This window comes from Mobula birostris, chromosome 9 (assembly GCF_030028105.1).
Source record: "Mobula birostris isolate sMobBir1 chromosome 9, sMobBir1.hap1, whole genome shotgun sequence".
NCBI lineage: Eukaryota > Metazoa > Chordata > Chondrichthyes > Myliobatiformes > Myliobatidae > Mobula > Mobula birostris.
The window spans coordinates 65,808,825-65,832,456 of record NC_092378.1 but is presented as its reverse complement, the minus strand read 5'-3'; the positions used below and the strand labels follow the sequence as shown (position 1 = coordinate 65,832,456).

The 23,632-nt window shown below is 42.2% G+C and overlaps 1 protein-coding gene across 1 annotated transcript in view; it reads right to left on the bottom strand.

Moving 5' to 3' along the window:
* Window positions 1-5,186: 5,186 nt before the first annotated feature.
* The window catches only part of syt1a (synaptotagmin Ia), a 634,808-nt gene continuing 616,362 nt past the window's right edge, over window positions 5,187-23,632 (bottom strand). Inside the window, exons 9-10 of the mRNA XM_072269450.1 lie at window positions 11,065-11,198; window positions 5,187-5,844 (exon numbers count right to left, since the gene is read on the bottom strand). Of these exons, the coding sequence (XP_072125551.1) occupies window positions 5,638-5,844; window positions 11,065-11,198 (341 nt within the window). The 3' untranslated portion in view covers window positions 5,187-5,637. The remainder of the gene's footprint in view (window positions 5,845-11,064; window positions 11,199-23,632) is intronic.

Sequence of the window (23,632 nt, the reverse complement as noted above, 5' to 3'; positions counted from 1 at the left end):
CACGGAGAGAAAAGATGAAATATGGTTCTGGAGAACTGGAAAATTACACAAATATCACTCCACTCTTTAATTAGGTAGGGAAGCAAAAGAAATGAAATTATAGGCCAGTTAGCCTGACCTCAGTGGTTGGGAAGATGCTGGAGTCCATTATTAAGGATACGGTTTTGGAGTACTTTGGGGCAGATAATGAATTAGGCCAAAGTTAGCATGGTTTCGTTGAGGGGAGATCTTGCCTGACAAATCTGTTGGATTTCATTGCAGGAATTAGCAGGCAGGATAGACAAAGGAGAGTCAGTGGATGTGGTTTACTTGGATTTTCAAAAGCTCTTTGACAAGGTGTCATACATGAGGCTGCTTAACAACATATGAGCTCAGGGTTTTACAGGAAAGATACTGGCATGGATAGGAGATTGGCTGATTGGCAGGGAGTGGGGAAAAAAGGGGACTATTTGGGTTGGCTGCCAGTAACAAGTAGTGTTCCACGGGGGTTGGCATCGGAACCACTGCTTTTCATGTTATATGTCAATGATTTGGATGACAGAGTGGATGGCTTTGTGATCAAGTTTGCAGATGATACAAAGATAGGTGGAAGGGGAGGTAGTGTTGAGGAAGCAGAGAATTTGTAGAGAGACTTAGACAGATTAAGAGAATGGGCAATGAACTGGCGGATGGAACTTAATGTAGGGAAGTGTATGGTCATGCACTTTGGTAGAAGGAATAAAGGCAAAGACTATTTTCTAAATGATGAGAAAATTCAAAAATCAGAAGTGCAAAGGGTCTTAGGAGTTTTTGTGCAGGATTCTCTAATGGTTAACTTGTAGGTTGGGGGGGGAACGTCAACTCAGACCATGATTCATGCCTTACAAGGCACAGATTGGAAGTCTGTGTGGGGCACCACTCCACGCACAGACACTAGAGCAATGTGTGGTTAAGTGCCTTGCTCAAGGACACAAACACGCTGCCACAGCTGAGGCTCGAACTAGCGACCTTCAGATCACTAGACGAATGCCTTAACCATTTGGCCACATGCCCAACACTAGTAGTAGGTTGAGTTGGTGGTAAGGAGGACAAATGCTATGAGGACTAGCATATAAGAACAAGGATGTGATGCTAAGGCTTTATGAGGCACTGGTCAGACCATATGGAGTATTGTGAGCAGTTTTGTGTCCCTTATCCAAGAAAAGACGTGCTGACATTGGAGGCAGTCTGAAAGAGATTTAGGAGAATGATACATGAAATGAAACAGTTAACATATGAGGAATGTTTGATGGCTCTGGGCCTGTACTTGCTGGAGTTTAGAAGAATGAGAAGGAGATCTCATTGAAATGTATCAAATATTGAAAGGTCAAGACAAAGTGGATATTTCTGAAAATAGGTGAGTCTAGGACCAGAGGGAACACCCTCAGAGTGACTGTCTATTTAGAACAAGGATGAGAAAGAGTTTCTTTAGCCAGAGTGTGGTGAATCTGTGGAATTCATTGCCACAGATGGCTGTAAAGGCCAAGTCATTGAGTATATCTAAAGTAGAGGTTGATAGGTTCCTGGTTAGTCAGGGCGTCAAAGGTTACGGGGAGAGGGCAGGAGAATGGGGTTAAGAAGGATAATAAATTAGCCATGATGGAACAGCAAAATAGACCAGATGGGCTGAATGGCCTCATTCTGCTCCTATGTCTTATAGTCTATTTCTTTGTTCTAGTGTGAATGCTGGCATGAAAATATATTTCAGGGTAGTATTTGATGACGTGTACGTGCTTTGATAATAAACTTACTTTGAACTCCACCATCAGATTTCTAAATGTTCCATGAAACCATAAATACCACCTTGCTATTCCACTTTCACACCATTTATTTATTTTTCATTGTAACTTATAGTAATTTTTTTAACTGTCTTGTGCTATACTGCAGCCACAAAACAATAAATTTCATGACAAAGGCCAGTGCTAATAAACCTGATCTGATTGTGAATTCTGATTCCTATAGTTCCTGTAACATACACTCAGTGGTCACTTTATTAGGAACTTGTAGCCCATCCACTTCAATGTTTGTTGTGTTGTGCATTCGAATACGATCTTCTGTACACCACTGTTGTAACACATGGTTGTTTGAGTTACTGTCATCTTCCTGTCAGCTTGAACCAGTCTGGCCATTCTCCCCTGACCTCTCTCACTAACAAGGTGTTTTCACCCTCAGAACTGGATTTTATTTGTTTTTCACACCATTCTTTGAAAACACTAGAGACTTTTGTGTGAGAATCCCGGGAGATCTGCAGTTTCTGAGATACTCAAACCACCCCATCTGACACCAACAATCATTTCACAGTCAAAGTCACTTAGATCACATGTTCTTCAAACACTTCCTTCCTAATGTTTGGTCTGAACAGCTGAACTTCTTGACCACATCTGTGTGCTTTTATGCATTGAGTTGCTTCCACATGATTGACTGATTAGATATTTGCAATAATGAGCAAGTGTACAGGTGTATAAAATAAAGTGGTCACTGTGTGTATGTCAGTGATAATAAACCTGAATCTGATTCCTATGATTAAGTGCTGTCCCTGCAATACATACAGCACTGTGCAATATAGCTAGGGTACCTAAGACTTCTGCACCGTACTGTAGTAATTTTATGTATTGTACTTTACTGCTGCCACAAAAAAAACAAATTTCATGACATATGTGAGTGATGATAAACCTGATTCTGATATGTGTCTCTGTTGCCAACTGAGAGTGGCAGACATCCCACCTCTCCTGGAAGTTATGGGAGTCTCCCACATATTAGTAGTGACTCCCTGATGCCCGCAAATTATATACAATATCCCAGAAATCAATTTTTTTGAGAGCTAGCAAGCGAGAGAGCGCGAGAGTGAGAGAGAGAGAGAAAGCAAGAGAGAGCAAGAGAGAGAGAGAGAGAGAGAGCTAGAACGCGCCATGGCAGAGTGTTCCAAAAAAAGAAAATATAAAACGTACGTCACCCCAGACTACACTAAAGTGTACCCCTGTCTAATAGGGGTCAAAAATAATGACAGTGTTGCTCACTGCACTGTTTGCAACAGTGACTTTTCTATTGCCCATGGTGGGTTAAGACTGTAAAAGACAAGTTGAGGTGAGTTTAACAAGTGTCATTCGTTCATTAGCATAGCTAACGTAATTTAAACTAGCTGGCTAGCTGCTAAGGAGCTACTCTATTGCAGACATCCCACCTCTCCCAGAAGTTCCGGGAGTCTCCCGCAAATTGATGGTGCTACCTCCCTGAAATGAGTTTTTGCAGGGTGGGATGTCTGGAGTGGGAAGGGGGCAGGGAGGGGGAAACCTTAGTTGGGAAAAGGAGAAGGGAGAGGGAAGCACCAGAGAGACATTCTGTATGATCAATAAGCCAGTTGTTTGGAATCTAATGATCTTCCCTGGTGGCTCAGGGCTGGGTGTGTCTGCATCTGCTCCTCCAGTCCGCCCCAGAACCGCTTGTTCCACACGCCTCCCGCGGCACTTCACCCGCGTCATTCTCAACATCCTTTGCTCCTGCCCCACTCCGTGTTGACTAATACAGTACGGAAGTCAAAAATCTTAGTACTCTAGATATATACACCTAAGACTTTTGCACAGTAGGGTACTCTGTCATCAGTGATATTAATTAATCACAGTCTTTTTTAAATTTGTAATCAACTTTTAATATTTTATATAAACAAACAGTAAGGAACACATATAATTATACAGTCATTTAAAACATCGATTGGAAATAAATCTATTTATCCAACACTATTGTACTATCAAGTGATATAAACATCAGGAGGTCCACAGTGACATTCACCGCACAGAGTGAACCAAAATTCGAGAGGGAAGGAGAGATGGGGTAGGGAATAGAACCACCTCACTGAAAAAGGTATTAAGGTTTTCACAGCTTGCAGCTCACAAACAAACACAGCAGCTAAAGACACAGCAATTATTTTTAGGTTTCACATGGCAAGGTAGTTACCACGTGTATTATACTGAAGCAGGCAATAGTTTACAGAATCCATACATAAAGGCAGCAAGAATCACTCTACAGCATCGTTTGCTAATGCTTCCCATACTGGTTGTTGTAAAGATTAGCATTAAACTGTGGTGCTCCAGTAGTAGCTCCAGACAGTCCTGACTAAAGCAAGGGGGCACCTTCTGGTTATGGCTGTGCTTACCTTTGTGACTATCATAATTCTCTTTTTGGCAGTGTTTCATATATAATATCTCTATTTATCCACCTATTACTGGTAAATTAAAGATCCTATAACTGCGTCATTGGCAGATGCAGTGTGCTGCATTTAAACAGTGTTTTGTTGACAACGTAGTGGCAGCTAGTGAATTAAATCCTGAGCAAAGTGTACACTAAAGGTTTTATAAGCTAAAATCTGGTATCTTCCCTGCTCTTGCTTTAAGGGCAGAACCACTGAGGGAAAACAGTGTCACGATGTGTGTGTGTGTGTGTGTGTGTGTGTGTGTGTGTGTGTGTGTCTGTGTGTGTGTGTGTGTGTTTGTGTGTGCGTGCATGTCTGAGTGTGTGTTTCAGTGTGTAGGTGTGAGTGTGTCTGCATGTTTGTACCTGTATGAGTGTGTGGGTGTGTGTATACGTGCTTGAGGGTGTGTATGTGTGCACACATGTGTGACTGAGTGTGAGTATGTGTGCATGTGTGTGTGCGCGCGCATGTGTGTGTGCACACGTGCGTGTGTTCACACACATTCTGATTGCACAGTGCTTGAAAATGAAATTATGTCGTTACATCTGCAGTTTCCCTCTGGAATGGGACACAGCTGTCATGGATTGGTCCTCAGAGTTTGTATGGAGCTGTGTGTAACCTGACAGGGCAGCAGAGAGGAATGACTAACTGGGCAGGAAACTAAAACGAACCCACTCGCTTAAATCAGAATCACTATCGAGTAAACCTGTAGCTATCTCGCTTTCCTAAGCACGGAGGCAGTCACAGTGATACACAGAACAGTCCTTTCAACTCTAATGGAATGACTAATAGCTGTATAATAGTGCCACTGACTACATTGTCACATGAAAAACATTTAGCAAGTCCTCCCAAAATCGGTGCCTAGTGCACAACACAGTGTTGGGACTAGATCACCTGCTTTAGGTATACTTTTCCTGTGATCTTCTCACATATCTTCACTAAGGTCTATTCTCATCTTGACTTCACAAGACGAGAATAGCTGGAATGCAGGAGAAATATGTAACCATAATATATAGCATCGACTTTCCTATTTTTCAGTCAATTTATATAATTTAAAATAGAACATCTTATTAAAAACAATACACAGAATAGGAAATGCTAACAACATACAAACACACAGACTAGAAATAATCTTTTGCTTTATGGGTGCATATATATGTACATTTGTGAGATACATAATTTGAATCATGCTCTATCTACACAGATCATATTGCTTAAGAGATGGCGAGGGTGGACAGTGCCAATGCAATGGTGTCCGAAAAGATCTTAACCAGGCCCACAGTAATGAGGGGGTGGTGATTGGAAGAGGGAGAGAGAGAGAGAGAAAGGTGGTTGGAGATGAAATGGAGTGGATGGGTTGGGACTGAGGTATCTACATCACACTGACAATGGGCACAAGAAGGTTGGGGGCAGCGGGGCATCGGAAAGGCTTCTCATTTCTTCAGTCCAAGAGCGGCGTCGACCTCTTCCTCGGGCTGTAAGGTGTGCCACTGCGCGATGGGCCGCCTCGGATTGGCCAGCATATCTGACCAATGGCGTAGCTCCGCTCCGGTGCTGTTGTAGCCCACAAACACCTTGCCAATGGCATCGTTCTTACCGATCTTGTCGTAGTCCAGAACGGTGACCACAACCTGCACTTTCTGTGCGCCAGTGAGTGGGCGGTGGGGAAGGGAAGGTGTGAACATGTGATTAGCTGTGTTTGCATTTGGACATTGAAACATAAAGTGAAAAGACTTACTTGTGTCAGCGACTAAGGATATACTATGAGCAGTCCACAGGTGTTGCCATTGCTAACATAACATGCCCACGTCTCACTAAACGATATATATTTTGGAATGTGGGAGGAATCTGGATCGCCCAGACGAAACCCACCTGGTCACATGGAGAATGGGCAAACTCCTTACAGACAGCGGAGAGAATTGTACTCTGATTGCTGATCGCTTGTGTTAACCGTTACACTCCCATGCCAACCACTGTAAACTGTAAACCTGAACTAATTGAGAACCTATCCACTTCTGCTTTAAAAAAAAATGAGTTGGCCTCAATAGTTGTAATTCCACAGATTTACCACCCTTTGGGTAAGACATTCCTCCTCATCTCTGTTCTAAAGTGATGTTCTTCTATTCTGAGGCTGTGTCCTCTGGTCCTAGACTCCTCCACTATGGAAAACATCTTCTACACACCCACTCTCTCTAGGCCTTTCAATGTTCGTTATGTTTCAATGAGATCTCCCCTCATTCTCGTGAACTCCAGTGAGTACAGGCCCAGAACCATCAGATACTCCTCATCTGTTAATCCTGATTTCTTGGATCATTCTTGCGAACCTCCTCTGGACCCTCTCCAATGGCAGCACGTCTTTTCTTAGATAAGGGGCCCAAAACTACTCACAATTCTCCAAGTGCTGTCTGATCAATGCCTTATAAAGCCTCAGCACTGCATCCTTAATTGTCCTTGAATCACCTTCCTCTGGGGAAGGAGATCCCACTGTGCTCTTGGGAGGAGGTTCTAGGGTTTGAACTCAGCTGCACTGAAGGGCCAGTGATATACCTCTGTCAGAATGGAGTGGGACTGGAGGTGAGGTGGTGCGGGGGGGGGGAGCTATAAATTGCTGGTGTTCCCTTGAACATAGAGCCTTTGTCCTTGTCACTGGAGGTGGTGGGTTTGAGAGGTGCTTTTGGAGTCACATAGAACATTACAGCATAGTACAGACCCCTTGGCCCACAATGTTGTGCTTATCTTTTAACCTGCTCTAGGATCAATCTAACGCTTCCCTCCTACATAGCCTCCATTTTTCTATCATCCATGTTCATATCTAAGAGTCACTTAAATGTCCCTAATGTCTTTACCACCATCCCTGGCAGTACATTCCACGCACCCACCACTGTATAAGGAGGAACCTACCTCTGACATTCCCTTATACTTTCCTCCAATCACCTTAAAATTATGCAGCCTTGTATTCACCAATTCCACCCCTGGGAAGAAGTCTCAGGCTGCCCACTCTATCTATTCCTCTTATCACCTTGCACACCCCTATCAAGTCACCTCTCATCCTCCTTTGCTCGAGAGAGAAAAGTCCTAGCTCACTCACCCTTTCCTCATAAGACACGCTCTCTAATCCAGACAACATCCTGGTAAATCTCCCTTGCATCCTTTCTGAAATGTCCACATCCTTTCTATAATGACCAGAACTAAACACAATATTCCAAATGTAATCTGACCAGAGTTTTATAGAACAGCAATGTCACAGCTCTTAAACTCAATCCCCCAAAGGTCATGCAACCCTTTCAACTTGCGCGGCAACTTTGAAGGATCTCTACAGGTGGATCATCACACTGCCAAGAGTCCTGTCATTAACATTGTTTTCTGCCTTCAAGTTTAACCTGCCAAAATGAATCACTTCACACTGGTGAGTAACTACAGTGCATATTGTGGATGGTACGTACTGCAGCTGCCATGCACCAGTGGTGGAGGGGGTAAATATTCTAGGCGGTGGATGGGCTGCCACTAAAGTGGTGTCAATCCTGCCTGGTGTTAGCTTCTTGAGGACTGTCTGAGCAAGTGGAGAGTTTCCCATCAAACTCTGACTTGTGCCCTGTAGATCGTGGAAAGTCTCTGGGGTGCATCGCTCAGCCTCTGATATACTGTTGTAGCTACGGCTTCTGTGTTGTGGATCCTATTAGTTCCAGCCAACAGTGATGCTCAGAATGTGCATGGTGGGGCAATCTGGTGACCTCAGTACTATTGATGATTCTATTCCCTCTCGTTAGAGATGGACATTGCCTGGTCTCTTACTCATAGGAGCAGCTCCACTAATTTGCAGAATCATTGGCTGGGGTACCTCTATTAAAGCTGCCTTCATTCACTAAGGCAAAGAGCCCAGTTTCACCAACTCCTACCAAATTTTTCTTATAGAACAGGGAACTTAGAACACTACTGCACATTATCGGCCCGTCTGTTGTGTCAAACTTTTAACCTATCTCACACTTCCCTCCTAGAAGCCCTCCAATTCTTCTATCATCATTGTGCCTATGTAATGGTTTCTTAAATGCCCATAAGGTATCTCCCTCTACCACCACCACTGGCAGGGCATTCCACACACTCACCAATTTGCATGTAAAAACTCTAATTCTGTGTAGAGTTAAGGAACTGCATGACTCTGATGGGAGTTATATACAGGCCTCCCAACAGTAGCCAGGATGTGGGCTACAAATTACAATGGGAGATAAAAAAGCCATGTAAAAAGGGCAAAGTAGTGATAGTAATGGGGGACTTCAATATCAGGCAGATTGGGAAAATTAGGTTGGTGCTAGATCCCAAGAGACAGAATTTGTAGAATGCATATGAGATGGCTTTTTAGAGCGGCTTGTGGTTGAGCCCACTAGGGGAACAGCAGTTCTGCAGTGTGTGTTATGTAATGACCCAGATTTGATTAGAGAGCTTAAGGTAAAGGAATCCTTAGGAGACAGTGATCATAATATGATAGAATTCACTCTGCAGTTTCAGAAATGAGAAGCTAAAATCAGATGCATCACTATTACAGTGGAGTAAAAGGAATTACAGAGGCATGAGAGAGGAGCTGGCTAAAGTTGATTGCATGGATGAAAACAGAATAGCAATGGCTGGACTTTCTGGGAGCAATTTGGAAAGCACAGGAAAGATGCATCCCAAAGATGAAGAAGTATTCTAAAGGGAGAATGAAGCAATCATGGCTGACAAGGGAATTCAAAGACAGCATAAAAGCAAAAAAGAGGGAATATAATGGAACAAAAATTAATGGGAAGGTAGAGGATTGGGAAACCTCTAAAAAGCAACAGAAAGCAACTAAAAAACCATAAACAGAGAAAAGATAAATTATGAAGGTAAGCTAGCCAAGAAGTTAGTATATAGAGAGAATAAAAGAGAGACAAGAGTGCATATCTGACAGCTGGAAATTGACGCTGCTGAAGTAATAATGGGGAAACAAAGAAATGGCAGATGAACTTAATAAGAACTTTGCATCAGTCTTCACTATGGAAAACACCAGCAGAATACCAAAAATGTGAGAGTTTCAGTAAGCAGAAGTGAGTGTAGTCGCTCTTAGTAAGGAGAACGTACTTGGGAAGCTGAAAACTTTGAAGTTAGGTAAGTCACCTGGTCCAGATGGGCTACACCACAGGGTTCTGAAACAGGTAGCTGAAGAGATTTTAGAGACATTAGTAATGATCTTTCAAGAATCAATAGATTCTGAAATGGTTCTGGAGGACTGAAAAATTGCAAATTTCATTCCACTCTTTAAGAAAGGAGGGAGGCAGAAGGAAGGAAATTATTGGCCAGTTAGCCTCACTTCAGTGGTTGGAAAGATGTTGGAGGTTTTGGGGTATTTTGAAGCACATGACAAAATAGGCTAAAATCAGCTTGGTTTCCTTAAGGGGAAGTCTTGCCTGACAAATCCATTGGAATTCTTTGAGGAAATAACAAGCAGGATAGACAAAGGAGAGTGAGTGGGTGTTGTTTATTTGGATTTTCAGAAGGCCTTTGACAAGCTGCTGTACATGAGGCTGCTTAACAAGATAAGAGCTCATGGTATTACAGAAGAGATACCGGTATGCATGGAAGATTGGTTGACTGGCAGGAGGCAAGGAGTGGGAATAAAGGGAGCCTTTCTGGTTGGCTGCTGGTGACTCGTTGTGTTCCACAGGGGTTGGCATGGGGGCCGCATTATATGTCAATGATTTGGATAAAGAAATTGATGGCTTTGTGGACAACATGAAGATAGGTGGAGGGGCAGGTAGTGTTGAGGAAACTGTGTGTCTGAAAAGGACTTAGACAGTTTGGGAGAATGGGCAAAGAAGTGGCAGGTAGAATATAGTGTAGGGAAGTGCATGGTTATGCATTTTGGTAGAAGGAATAAAAGTGTAGATTGTTTTCTAAATCAGGAGAAAATTCAAAAATCAGAGGTGCAAAGGGCTTTGGAAATCCTCGTACAGGATTCCCTAAAGGCTAACTTGTAGATTTGGTTGGTGGTAAGGAAGACAAATGCAATGTTCGCATTAATTTCAAGAGGGCTAGAATATAAAAGCAAGGATGTAATACTTTATAAGGCATTAGTCAGACCACACTTAGAGTTTTGGCCCTTTATCAGAAAAGATGTGCTGCCACTGGGGAGGGTCCAGGGGAGGTTTACGAGAATGATCCCAGGAATGAAAGGGTTAGTTAATAAAGAGCGTTTAATGACCCTGGGCCTGTACTCATTGGAGGTTAAAAGAATGGGGTGGAGGGGGGGATCTCATTGAAACCTATAGAATATTGAAAGGCCTAGATAGAGTGAATGTTGGGAGGATATTTCCTAAGGTGGGGATGTATAGGACCAGAATAGAGGAACGTCCAGTTAGAATGGAGAAGAGGAGGAATTTCTTTAGCCAGAGGGTGGTAAATCTGCGGAATTCATTCTGCAGGCCAAGTCATTGGGTATATTTAAAGAGGAGGTTAATAGGTTCTTGATTAGTAAAGGGTTTTAAGGGCATTAATGGTTACAGAAAGATGACAGGAGAGTGAGGTTGAGAGGGGTAATAAATCAGTCATGATGGAATGGCAAGTAGTACTGATGGGCAAAAGGGGCTAATTCTGTTTCTATGTCTTATGTTCTTATGACATCTCCTCCTATGCTTTTCTCCAATCATTTTAAAATGATGCACCCTTGGATTAGCCATTTCCATCCTGAGTAAAAGTCTCCTGCTGTCCACTCTATCTGTATCATCTTGTACACTTCTATCAAGTCACCTCTCACCCTGCTTCTTCTTCCTAGAATTCCAGTAACCCTCCAAGACCTGGAAATCCACCCAACACCCTGCCTTGAATTGGGGTGCAAGCAGTGAGTTTACCTGTATCTGCTCGAATGGTACTTCGAAGCTGAACGACTCATTGTAGTATGGGTTAAGAGTGTTTTTCTTAATTGTTGTCTTCTTTTTCTTCAACCTCTTGCCATTCTGCATCAGGTGAATCTTCACATAGGGATCTGGAGATGCAATAGTGTATTAATTCAGAGATAGGATAGGAAAATGGTAAATGGCTTTTACTGTTTCACATGTACCAAGGAAAGGTGAAACTTTGTTTTGCATGCCATCCATACAGATCATTTCATTACATTAGTGCATTGAGATAGTGCCTTCGGGCAAAAGGTACAAGAACCTGAAAGCACATACCACCAGAGTCAAGGTCAGCTTCTACCCCAATATTATAAGACTCTTGAACAGATTGTATGATAAGGTGGATGCTTGGTCTCACAGTCTACCTCATTATGATCTTGTACTTCTTCACTTACCTGCACTGCACTTTTTTTTGGAAGCTTTTACACTTGATTCAGCATTGTTATGATTATTTACCTTATTCTACCTCAATGCACTGTGTAATAGTTTGATATGTTCAAATGGTATGCAAGACTCTCTCTTCACCGTATCTTGGTACATGTGACAATAATAAACCAATATCAATACCAAGGGAAAACAAGAACAGAATGCAGGGAAGAGAAGGTTCAGTGTAAGCAGACAATAAGGTGCAATATCATAACGAAGTGGATTGTGAGGTCAAGAGTCCATCCTATAGAATAGAATTCAACACAGCAGGGTGGAAGTTGACTTTGAGACTGGTGGTCTGTGCTTTTGGGCTTTTGTATCTTCTTCATGATGGGACAGGGCAGAACAGAGAATGTCCGGTGTGGGTGGGGTCTTTGATTATGCTGGCTGCTTTGCTGAGGCAGTGAAAAGCATTGACAGAGTCCATGTATGAAGGCTGGTTACCATGACATACTGAGCTGTGTCCACAACTCTCTGTAGTTTCCTGCAGTCATGGGTAGTGGAGTTTCCACACTAAGCTTTGAAGCATCCAGATATGACGCTTGCTATGGTACATCAATACAAATTGGTGAGGGTCAAAGGGGACAGGCTTAATTTCTTTAGCCTCCTGGAATAAGGGTCAAATCACTCTTAGGAACATTGATGTGGATAGGAAGGTAAAGATGGCATAAGGTAATCTTGCCTTCATCTGTTGGGGTATTGACTATAAAGGTTGTAAAGTCTTTTACAGCTACATTAACCTTGGTTCAGATATATTTGGAGTATTGTGTGCAGATTATTCTGGTATTCTATTCTAGAGTATTCTGGTCACTGCATTATATGAAGTGTTGGACTGGGGTGCAGAATTGTTATTTTCCATGTTGTTTAACTTTCCTGTGCTTGCTTGTTCTGTTATATAATCACCAATATACATGTAACGGTTCAGTGAATTTTCCAGTAATTATTGTACAATTGCTTCTGTATTTTTCTAGAAACATCTTAGTTTTCAGTAGCAGGTTGTCTTCACACTTGAATATTGCTATTTTCTAGGTTAGTTGTTATCATTGGAATTCTTGTTATCTCTACTCTGGGTATGAGATGATCACAACTACTGTTCGATTGTTTCTGCTTTGTTCTCTCAGCTCTTTTTTTGTTCATTCTCAGTTCTCGTAACACTTAATAACTCAGTCATAAACAACAGGTTTTTATGCCTCATTCTTGGCTTCTGAAGAACCTCTGGATAAATATCAGCAGACCCAACAGAAATGTGGATGCTAAGGAGAGGGTGCAGAAGAGGTTCACCAGGATGTTGTCAGGATTGGAGAGCATTAGCTACAAGGAGAGGTTGGACAAACTCGTTTTGTTTTCTCTGGAGTGCCAGAGGTTTAGGGAAGACTTAAAAGAAGTTTGTAAAATTATGAGATACCGATGTGGTAGATGGCCAAGGTGATTTTCAAAGGATGAAAATGTCAGGAACAGTATTACCCATCAACCATCAAGCTCTTGAACATGTGTGGATAACTTTACTCAACTTCACTTGCCCCATCACTGAACTGTTCCCACAACTCACTTTTGAGGACTTTTCATCTCATGTTCTTGATATTTACTGCTTATTTATTATTATTATTATTATATTTTATTTTTTTCTCAGCTCAAGCTGGTAAACCGAGGTACGGGCATAGCCAAGCACACTCATTTCTCAGTTGCTAGGAACTTTCAGACTATTCTAGTACTGTGGTTTTCTGATTTACATACATATTGCTGTGTAGGCTTAATTGTTTAATGCTATTGTGTAGTGACTTTGGGATGATACCAGTTGTAGATATTACTATTGGGGTAATGTATACCCTGTTCATGTTCCATAGTCTTTCAATTTCCTATTTTAATTCAGCATATTTCTAATGTTTTACAATTACTGATTTCTGTAGGTTATGTGTGTTTGGAATGGTTATATCTATTATGTAAGTTGTTCTTGCTTGTTTATCCTGTAATATTATATTTGTACAGTTATTATGGATTGTCCTATCTAAAAATATGAATCAATTGTAATATAACTTGTAGGGCTCTGACTGTAAAACTGGATCAGGCTTGTATCTATAGCAAGATATGGGGTCTTTTATGAGTTTGAAATTTAAAGGAAGATTTAGTGAATGATGCTTGCCACTTGATTGTGTCTGGGTAAGTAATCAGATTGAGTTAAACTGCTGCAGAATCCTGCAATATGTTGGATTGTTTCTGGTTTCTTTTGGCATCCTCTGCATTTATCATCTTGAACTTGTTGGTCTTTTATTATGTATTTTGGATATTTGTTGTGTTAACCATCTGGTCCTGTGTTGCCACAAGAACCCTTCTGTTTCTGGGAAGAAATCTCCCAGCTCTAAGTGAGGCATTCGACCCTTCCTTGTTGACATCTGGTCTGCTCTGATCATGGGGATGTCTTCCAGAGAGGGCCATGCTCTTTCATTGGTTAACTTTTTCTTCTGTAGTGATAATTTCATAATTTTTCTGATTGTGCTTTCATTTAAGTCTTTTGGTGTATACTTCTTATCAGAATTGCATATGCTCGCACGGAGTATTGAATCCTTTTTCTGTTGATGAAATATATCCTTAAAAGTTTCATCTGACTGTTGTGTAAATTATCTGACTGTTATTATTTTTTTTCTTTTTGTATTTGCAGTTTGTTGTCTTTTGCTCATTGGTTGTTTGTCTGCCCTGTTGGATATGGTCTTTATTTGATTCTATTGAGTTTCTTGCATTTACTGTGAATGCCCAGAAGAAAATGAATCTTAGGGTTGTATATGGTGACATATAGAGTATATATGTACTTTGAACTTTAAAGTTCTAGAGGCCATTGACTGGAAGTAAGAGGGGGAATGGGATGTGAGAGGAAACCAGAGTAACAAGGGAACATGCAAACTTATGTTGGATCCTGGTGATTTTCTGATCCAGAGGTCAAGAATGAGGCATAAAACTTTTTGCATACAGCTGTTTTATTAAGTGCCACAAGAACAAAGAATGATCAAAGGAAGCAAAGAAAAAGAAATTGAGGCTGTCTCATACCCAGACTAGAAATAAACAAAATTCCAACATATAAACCAGCCAGGTTCGTGGCGCGACACCTGCGGCAGAAAAACTGAGAATTCTCAGGAAAAATACAGAAGCAACTGTGCAGTAATTACTGGAAATGTCACTGAACATTTATATGTATAGGAAATGTTAAACTATGAGAAAAAATACAAGGAAAATAACAAGTCTACATGCTAATCAAGAACTTCTGTCCCACTGTTACAAGACTATGGTTTCCTAGTGTGATAAAATAGATTCTTCAACTCTGTGCATCCAGATGCTTCACAACCGTGCATCCTTGGGTGTGTTAAATGTTTAAGGTTCAAAGTAAATTTATTATCAGAGTACATATATGTCCCCATGTACAACCTTGAGATTCATTTTCTTGCCGGCATACTCAGTAAGTCCATGATAGAATAATAACAGAATCAATTGAAGACTGCACTAACTTGGATATTTAACCAGTGTGAAAAAGACAACAAAGTGTGCAAATATTGAAAACATGAGATGAAAAGTCCTTGAAAGTGAAGGTTGTGGGAGCATTTCAATGATGGGGCAAGTGAAATTGAGTGAAGTTGTCCCCTTTGGTTCAAGAGCCTGATGGTTGAGGGAAATCGACTGTTCCTGAGCCGGATAGTGTGAGTCCTGAGGCTCCTGTATCTTCTTCCTGATGGCAGCAGCAAGAAGAGAACATGTCCTGGGTGGTGGGGGTCCCTGCTGATGGATGCTGCTTTCCTGTGACAGTGCTTCATGTAAATGTGCTCAATAGTGGGGAGGGCCGTATCCACTACTTTTTGTAGGATTTTCCATTCAAAGACATTGGTGTTCCCATACCAGCCTGTGATACAGCCAGTCAATACCCTCTCCACTACACATCTATAGAAGTTTGTCAAAGTTTTAGATGTCATGCTGAATCTTCGCAAACTCCAAAAGAATTAGAGGCACTGCCCTGCTTTTTTTGGAATTGCACTTATGTGCTGAGTCCAGAATAGGTCTCCCGATATAATAACATTGAGGAATTTAAAGCTGCTAACCCTCTCCACCGCGGATCCTCCAGTGAGGACTGGCTCAGGGACTTCTGGCTTCCTCCTTCTGAAGTCAACAATCAGCTCCTCGGTCTTGCTGACATTGAGTGAGTGGTTGTAGTTGTGGTCAGATCTCTAGACGCCCTCCTATATTCTGATTCATCACCTCCTTTGATTCCGTGCATGACAGTGGTGTTGTCGGCAAACTTGACCAAGCACTGGACCGCTGCTTAGCTTCACAGTCATAAGAGTAAAGCAAGTAGAGCAGTGGACTAAGCACACAAGCCTTGTGGTGCATCTGTGCTGATGGAGATCATGGTGGAGATGTTGTTTCCAATCCAAACTGACTGAGGCCTGCAAGTGAGGAAATTGAGGATCCAATTGCACAAGGAGGTATTGGGGACAAAGTCTTGAAGCTTATTGATTAGCCTTGAGGAGGTGATGGTATTGAATGCTGAGCTGCAATCGATAAAGAGCATCCTGATGTTTGCATCTTGGTTGTTGACGCAAATGACACATTTCACTCTATGTTCCGGTATACCGTACATATGACAAATAAATCTGGATCAGAATCTTCTGTGAAAGCAGCCTATTTATTTAATTCCCTATTCCAAAAACTCTTGTATCTCTGCCCTAAGGAAACATCTTCACTTACATTAATCTTTCTTTGTACACAGTTACAGGAGCAGAAACAAGCTGCCTTTCAATATTTTTACCATCTTCCTCTCACTCTGCTTTCTTTCCATTAGTCAATGCCCTGGCCTTTCTTTACTGAATTGAAAACCTTTTTGCTTTGGGCAATGATTTCCTTCAGAAAGTTTGAAAACTCCGATTTAATCTAATTCCATTCTTAATGGAGACGCTACTGTTATCATAGCTCATTTATCTCCTGTGGCTTGGAACCAGAGTTCATAGAGTTTTGAGCATGTAAACAGACCCTTCTGCCCAACTGGTCACTGCTGACCCAATTCACCATTCAAGCTAGTCCCTTCAGCCTGCATTGGGATATGAACTTAACCTTGTCTGGTATGCCCTCAGCTCTGAACTGACTCCACAACCTATGGACTCACTTTCAAGGACTCTACAACTTGTATTCTCAGTATTATTTATCTATCTATCTACCTACTGTATCTCTTTCTATCTATCTATCCATCTATCTGTCTAACTATCTATATGTCTGTCTAGCTGAGACTCTCTGCTGGTTGGGGTTGGCTATGGGTGTTACATCCTAGCTGCCTATGTTCAGTCAATATGCAGGCAAGTATGCAAGCCAAGGCAGTATGATATGGAAAGCATACAGCAGGCAGGTTCCACCTCTCCACGCAGATGATGAATCCAAAGGAACGGCAGAGACCAATACAGTTTGGTGTCAGCGGCGTTGCAATAATTGCCAGTCACCGTTGAGCTCAATTTAGGACTGCCTTAGGGACTCCAGCTCCGGATTTTTCCTCGGGGTTTACTCCCGAAGCCTTCCCCGTGAGTATTGAAAGCCACAGGCAGCGGGGGTTTGAGATCAGAGTTTTCCTTCCGCTAGATGAGCTGCCAACCACAGCTCCTGTCAGTAGAAACGGTTCCGTCAGGCTTAGTGGCTAAGCCACACGTGAAGGTGAGAAGCTGGACTTGGTTGTCAGAGGCTATTTGAGACGTATGCCATTGGGAGCATTTAATAAGTAGTGGGAGCTTATCCCCGCTAGCCTCCCCTGTCCCCGCTATGACAACCTAAAGGAAACATTTATCTATCTGTCTATCTATCTCATTGTCTATCTATGTATCTATTTTTTTATTTGCACGTAGGCAGCATGTCAGTCTTTGTGTAGATTTTCATTGATTCTATTGTACTTCTCTGTTCTCCTACAGATGTCTGCAAGAAAATGAATCTCAGGGGAGTGTATATTGACATATATGTACTTTGAAGTTTTGCACATGGATGTACCTGTCCAACTGTCTTTTAACATTGTGGTACCTGCCTTAACTGCTCCCCCTGGCACCTCATTCCACTATTTTGAATACTTTTTAACTGTAAGGTTTTGCAAATCTCATCTGATAAGCTTAAACACAATTTCCTGTTCTGCTTTAGACAATTCACTTACGTTTATTTATGTAACTGAAATAAAAAAAAACTTATTTCAGACAATGACAAACAAGAGAAAATCTGCAGGTGCTGGAAATCTGAGCAACATACAAAAATGCTGGAGGAATTCAGCAGGCCAGGCAGCACCTATGGAGAAAGGTACAGTTGATGTTTTGGGTCGAGACCCTTCGGCAGGCCTGGAGAAAAAATGCTGAGGAGTAGATTTAAAAAGTAGGGGGAGGGGAGAGAGAAACACAGGGTGATAGGTAAAACCGGGAGGGGGAGGGATGAAGTAAAGAGCTGGGAAGTGATTAGTGAAAGAGATACAGGGCTGGAGAAGGGGGAGTCTGATAGGAGAGGACAGAAGGCCATGGAAGAAAGAAAAGGGGGACTAGCACCAGAGACAGGCGATGGGCAGGAAAGGAGATAAGCTGAGAGAGAGAAAAGGGAATGGGGAATGGTAAGGGGGGAGGGGGAGTCATTACTGCAAGTTATAGAAATCGATGTTCATGCCATCAGAATGGAGGCTACACAGATGGAATATAAGGTGTTGTTCCTCCAACCTGAGTGTGGCCTCATCGAGTGCGGTAGGAGGAACAACACTTTATATTCCGTTTGGGTAATCCATGGCCTCCTCTACTGTCGCGATGAATTCAAGAGCCATAAGCCACATTGCAGCTCTATAAAACACTTGGAGTATTGTGTTCAATTCAGGTCACTTAATTAATAGAAGCTTCAGAGAGGGTGTGGAGGAGATTTTCCAGGATGTTGCCAGGATGAGAGAGCATGTGTCATGAGGATAGGCTGAGTGAGCTACGACTTTGGGCTAATATGAGAGGGCATAATTTAAGGTGATTGGAGGAAAGTAAAGAAGGGTAAGTTTTTTACAGAGTGGTGAGAGCATGGAACACCCTGCCATGAGTGGTGGCAGAGACTGATACATCAGGGGCATTTCAGAAACACTTACGTAGGCACATGTGTGACAGACAAATGGAGGGCTATATAGGAGGGAAGGGTTAGATTGACCTCAGAGTAGGTTAAAAGGACAGCACACATTGCAGACTGAAGGGTCTGTACTGTGGTGTGATAGTCTACGTTCTGTGTAAACTCTATAGGAATTCTATCACATTATGATCACTCTTCCCCACAAGCTACTGCATTGTGAGAATATTTGCTTATAATTTCAGATCTAAAACAGCGTGCTGCTCAATTGATTCTTTGACAACCTTTCTGACCCTGAGTCTCTTAGCTGCAATTTTCTTGCAGTGAGTAACAGGCTTGGTTATTCTTGGTAGCAGTAGTAAGAGGGTTATTAACAGTAAGGATATTCAGAAGCCCATTTCCTTTGCAACTTTCACATTCCAAGATGCATTTGTCTATCTTACAAGTAAAAGGGCATAACTGTCATGACAAGGCCAGACAACACCCCTGGTAGCCTCCAACCTGATGCAATAAACATTGATTTCTCTAGCTTCTGTTAATTTCTACCCCGCTCCTTCCATTCCTCATTCTGGTTCCCCTCTCACCCCTTCTCTTCTCACCTGACCATCACCTCCCTCTGTTGCCCTTCCTCCTTCCCTTTCTCCTGTGGACCACTGCCTTCTTCTATAAGATTCATTCTTCTTCGGTCCTTTATCTCTTCCACCTACCTTTGGCCAAGCTTCTTACTTCATCCCACCCTCCCCCTCACCTGATCTTACCTATCACCTGCCAGCTTGTGCTCCTTTCCCCTCTTCCTTTCCTGTCCTGGTGAAGGGTCTCGGTCCGAAACAGTGACTGTTTATTCAGAATCAGGTCAATGTGAAGTGTGCTGTTTTGTGGCAGCAGTACAGTGGAATACATAATTTTAAAAGAACTGGAAATTACAATAGCAGCAGTTTGCATGGATTCATTTTCCATTCAGAAATCTGATGGCAGAGGGGAAGAAGCGATTCCTAAAACACTGAGTGTGTGTCTTCAGGCTCCTCTATCTCCTCGTTGATGGTAGCAATGAGAAAAAGGCACGTCCTCAGTGATGGGATCCTTAATGATGGATGTTGCCTTTTCTAGGCATCGCCTCCTGATGCCGGGGGAGGCTAGTGCCCATGATGGAACTGTCTGAGTTTGCAACTTACTGCAGATTTTTCTGATCCTGTGCACTGGCCCCTCCACACTAGACAGTGTTGCAATGGGCTAGAATGCTCTCCACTGTACATCTGTGGAAAGGACTGCTTATTCCCCTGACCTTAGATGCTGCCTGACCTGCTGAGTTCCTACAGCATTTTGCATGTCTGTTGCTCTGAATTTCCTGCATCTGCAGATTCTCTTGTGTTTATGATATAGAGCACTCTGTTGCAACAGGTCTTTATTACTGTGAGGTTGTCTATTCTGCAGCACAGAATATGCATATGAAAGCAGAAAGGAGCTTGAAATAGCTTTTCAACTTTGGGACCTCATTCTCTTTCATTTTCTATCCCATCTGAGCACTTTGCGGACTGCAGACTGCTCCAGCACTAGAATGGCAGTCACTTTGTCAAATTGTTCCTTTCCGATTCATCAGCTTCTCTTCACCTTCTAGCACCAAACTTTATTAGTTTGTACTCTTATTTAGCCGCAGGATTGCTTGCAAAGACAAACGGTCCTGTTCTCTACATAAATGGGAAACAAATACCAATTTATAGAAACCTCAAGTGAGATTGGTAATAATTGAGATGTCCTCTACAGGAAAGTTACAGAGTACCAGAGTCTCATTTTCACTTGATTGCCGCAAGATGTTGGAACTCACTTGATTCACTCCTTTCATTGGTTTTATATCATGATAAATCTCATCTGATTTTAAGCAGAATCTCAAGAGCTTACAGACTAAAACTGCTACCCTTCTCCTTCAGTTCTCTCCCCTCAGCCACTCTCACTCTTTCAATTTCGGATTCTGATTCAGATTCAAATTCAGATTTATTTAATGATAAATACAGTGAAACGCATCACTTGTGTTAACAACCGAAACAACCTCAATTTATATTGGGGGAAGACTCCCAGTGTCACCACACGTTTCGGCGCCAACAAAGCAAGCCCGCAATGCTCGGCAGAGCAACATAGAACACAACAAGCAGCACAAGTCCCTCTCCTCACTCCCACACACAGGGACATTCCTCCTGCTGCAGGCCTTCAGTCACTCCTGGCTTCAAATTCCAGTCATCCGATCAAACTTCAGCCTTCAGTTTTTGGTATCAACCCCCAGACTAGCCGATGACAGAATTCCAAACTCCGGGCTCATCCTCTCACCAGCCCTATGACACCCGCTTGCCCCGGCATCCAATCCCAGGATTCGTCGATCTGGGACAGCCTCCCACCTGGTCACACATGCAGACAGTCCAACCCCAGACTTCTTACAGACAGCAGCGGGAATTGAGCTTGATGTACAGAGAGGTCTTTGAAGTCTAGAGGGATCTCTAATGTATAGAGCTTGGGGTTCCAAATCCACAGCGTCCGCACATGTTGATAGGGCAGTAGGCAAGTTGAAGGGACATAGCACGCTTTCTTTTATCAGTCGGAAGAACTAAGTTGAAGAGTCAGCAAGCAACACACATCAAAGTTGCTGGTGAACGCAGCATCTCTAGGAAGAGGTACAGTTGATGTTTCAGGCCGAGACCCTGTCCTGACGAAGGGTCTCAGCCTGAAACGTCGACTGTACCTCTTCCTAGAGATGCTGCCTGGCCTGCTGCGTTCACCAGCGACTTTGATGTGTGTTGCTTGAATTTCCAGCATCTGCAGAATTCCTGTTGATTGAAGAGTCAGCAAGTTGAGTTGCTGCTTCACAAAACCCTGGTTAGGCTGCATATGAAGCAAAAGTCGCCCCATTACAGGAAGGATGTTGTGGCTTTGGAGAAAGTGGAGATGAGATTTACCAGGATATTGCTTGGATCAGAGGTCATGTGGTTGGACCAACCTGGGTTGTTTTCGCTGGAGACCTAATAGAAGCTTATAAGATTATGAGAGGTGTAGACAGTCAGTATCTTTACCCCAAGGTCAAAATGTCTAATACCAGTGGGCATGCAACTAAAGTGAGGTAGGGGGTCAGTTGAAAGGTGATGTGTAGGACACTTTTTTTACACAGAGAGTGGTGGTGCCTGGAATGCATTACAAAGGGTGGTGGTGGAGCAAATATGATAGAGGAATGATAAAAATATGCCCCCTCGTATTAACCATTTTCACTCTGGGAGAAATTCTCTGGCCGACCACTCTATCTATACCTCTCATCATCTTGTACCCCTCTACCAAGTCACGTCTCACCCTCCTTCGCTCCAAAGAGAAAAGCCCTAGCTTGCTCAACCTATCTTCATAAGGCGTTCTCTAATCTAGGCAGTATCTTGGTAAATGGCCACTGGTAAATTTCCTCTCTAAAGCTTCTACATTCTTCCCATAATGAAGTGACCAGAACCGAACATAATACTCTAAGTATGATCTAACCAGAGTTTTACAGAGCTGCAACATTACCTTGCAGTGGTTGGATTAGTTCATGTTGTGAGATGGAGATATATGTCCCAGACTGTAGATTGCCTCTTTACAGGTCTCTTCCTTGCATCCCATTAACAAGAGTATTTGTGTTTGCTAATCTTATTACTGGGTCATGTTAATCAGGACCATTCCCTTGTCAAAATGTCAGGAACTGCGTTTAGACCATCCACATTGTTGCCGCAAGCAACATTCTGATTTGCAATGGAATAATATTTTCCAGTTGCCTTCCTGAGCAGGTTAAAGAGGTCATTTATTTATGATGACAAGTCCCATTATGAATGCTTACGGCTCCAAAGAATCATTTGATTAATTGATGCCTGGTTAAGGTCATACTCCTAAATCAGGATTAACACCAGGGGGTAAAAGTAAATGCAATTAGTCATTAGAAGATCCGATGTATCATTCAAAAGATAATCTAACTTATTTCTGCCAGCACTTATAATGTATTGCCGCAACACATGATACAAATTGGACAAGATTTGACATTTGCCATGGGGATAGTCAGCAGGTGATGAAAGTTTGCAGGTTTTATTCAGAAGAAGAGGTGGAGAAGTTTAGAGAGGAAGTTCCAGGCTTTGGAGCAATAGTAGATGGACGGAACTCAGGAAAGATCAAGAAAACAGAACTGGCTGAGTGCAGGGATGGCGGAGTGGAAAAATGTAATGAGGCAAGGATGGGGAAGGCCATGGAAGATACCGAGAAACAAGGTGAGAACAATGAGACCACTTCCTTGTCACAGCTCTTCAATGATGTACCTTATTGTTTACTTCTTGGCACTTTCTCTGTAACTGTAACACTTCATTCTGCACTCTGTTATGGTTTTTGCCTATTACAACCTCAATGCACTGTTGTAATGAATTGATCTGTAAGAACGGTATGCAAGACAAGTTTTTCACTCTATTTCAGTGCATGTGACAGTAAAAAAACAATTTATCAACGACGGAGTTTGTTCCTTTCCAATTTCATTTGAAGATCTCACCTTTAAAGAGAAAACTTGCAAATTCTTTCTATAAAATACCAAAGCTCACTTCTGGAAAGCGCTTCAGGACTATTAAAACAAAAACATCACCCCATCTTAATCTGTTAAAATTAATATGATCAATTATTCTAGTTAGTTCCCCCGACTTCCCTTTATCTATTACCTGGTTCTGGAATTGCACTGTAAACACTTTCAACCATTTTTTATAATGGTGTTTACATTGTAAATACATGTTGGTATTTATTTATGCACATTTTATTCCATATCCATCCTTTAACCTCTCACATTATCAGCTTTTTAGATATATAATTCTTTACACTTCATAATTGTTAATGTTGATTTTGTTACATGTCGCGCCAACACACCACAGCAAATTCCTAATACATGTAAATGTACATGGCGAATGAAGTTAATCCTTGTTCCTTAATATGATTCCAGTACTGAGATTTGATACCAAAGTTCTCCATGCTCGTTGTAACTTTT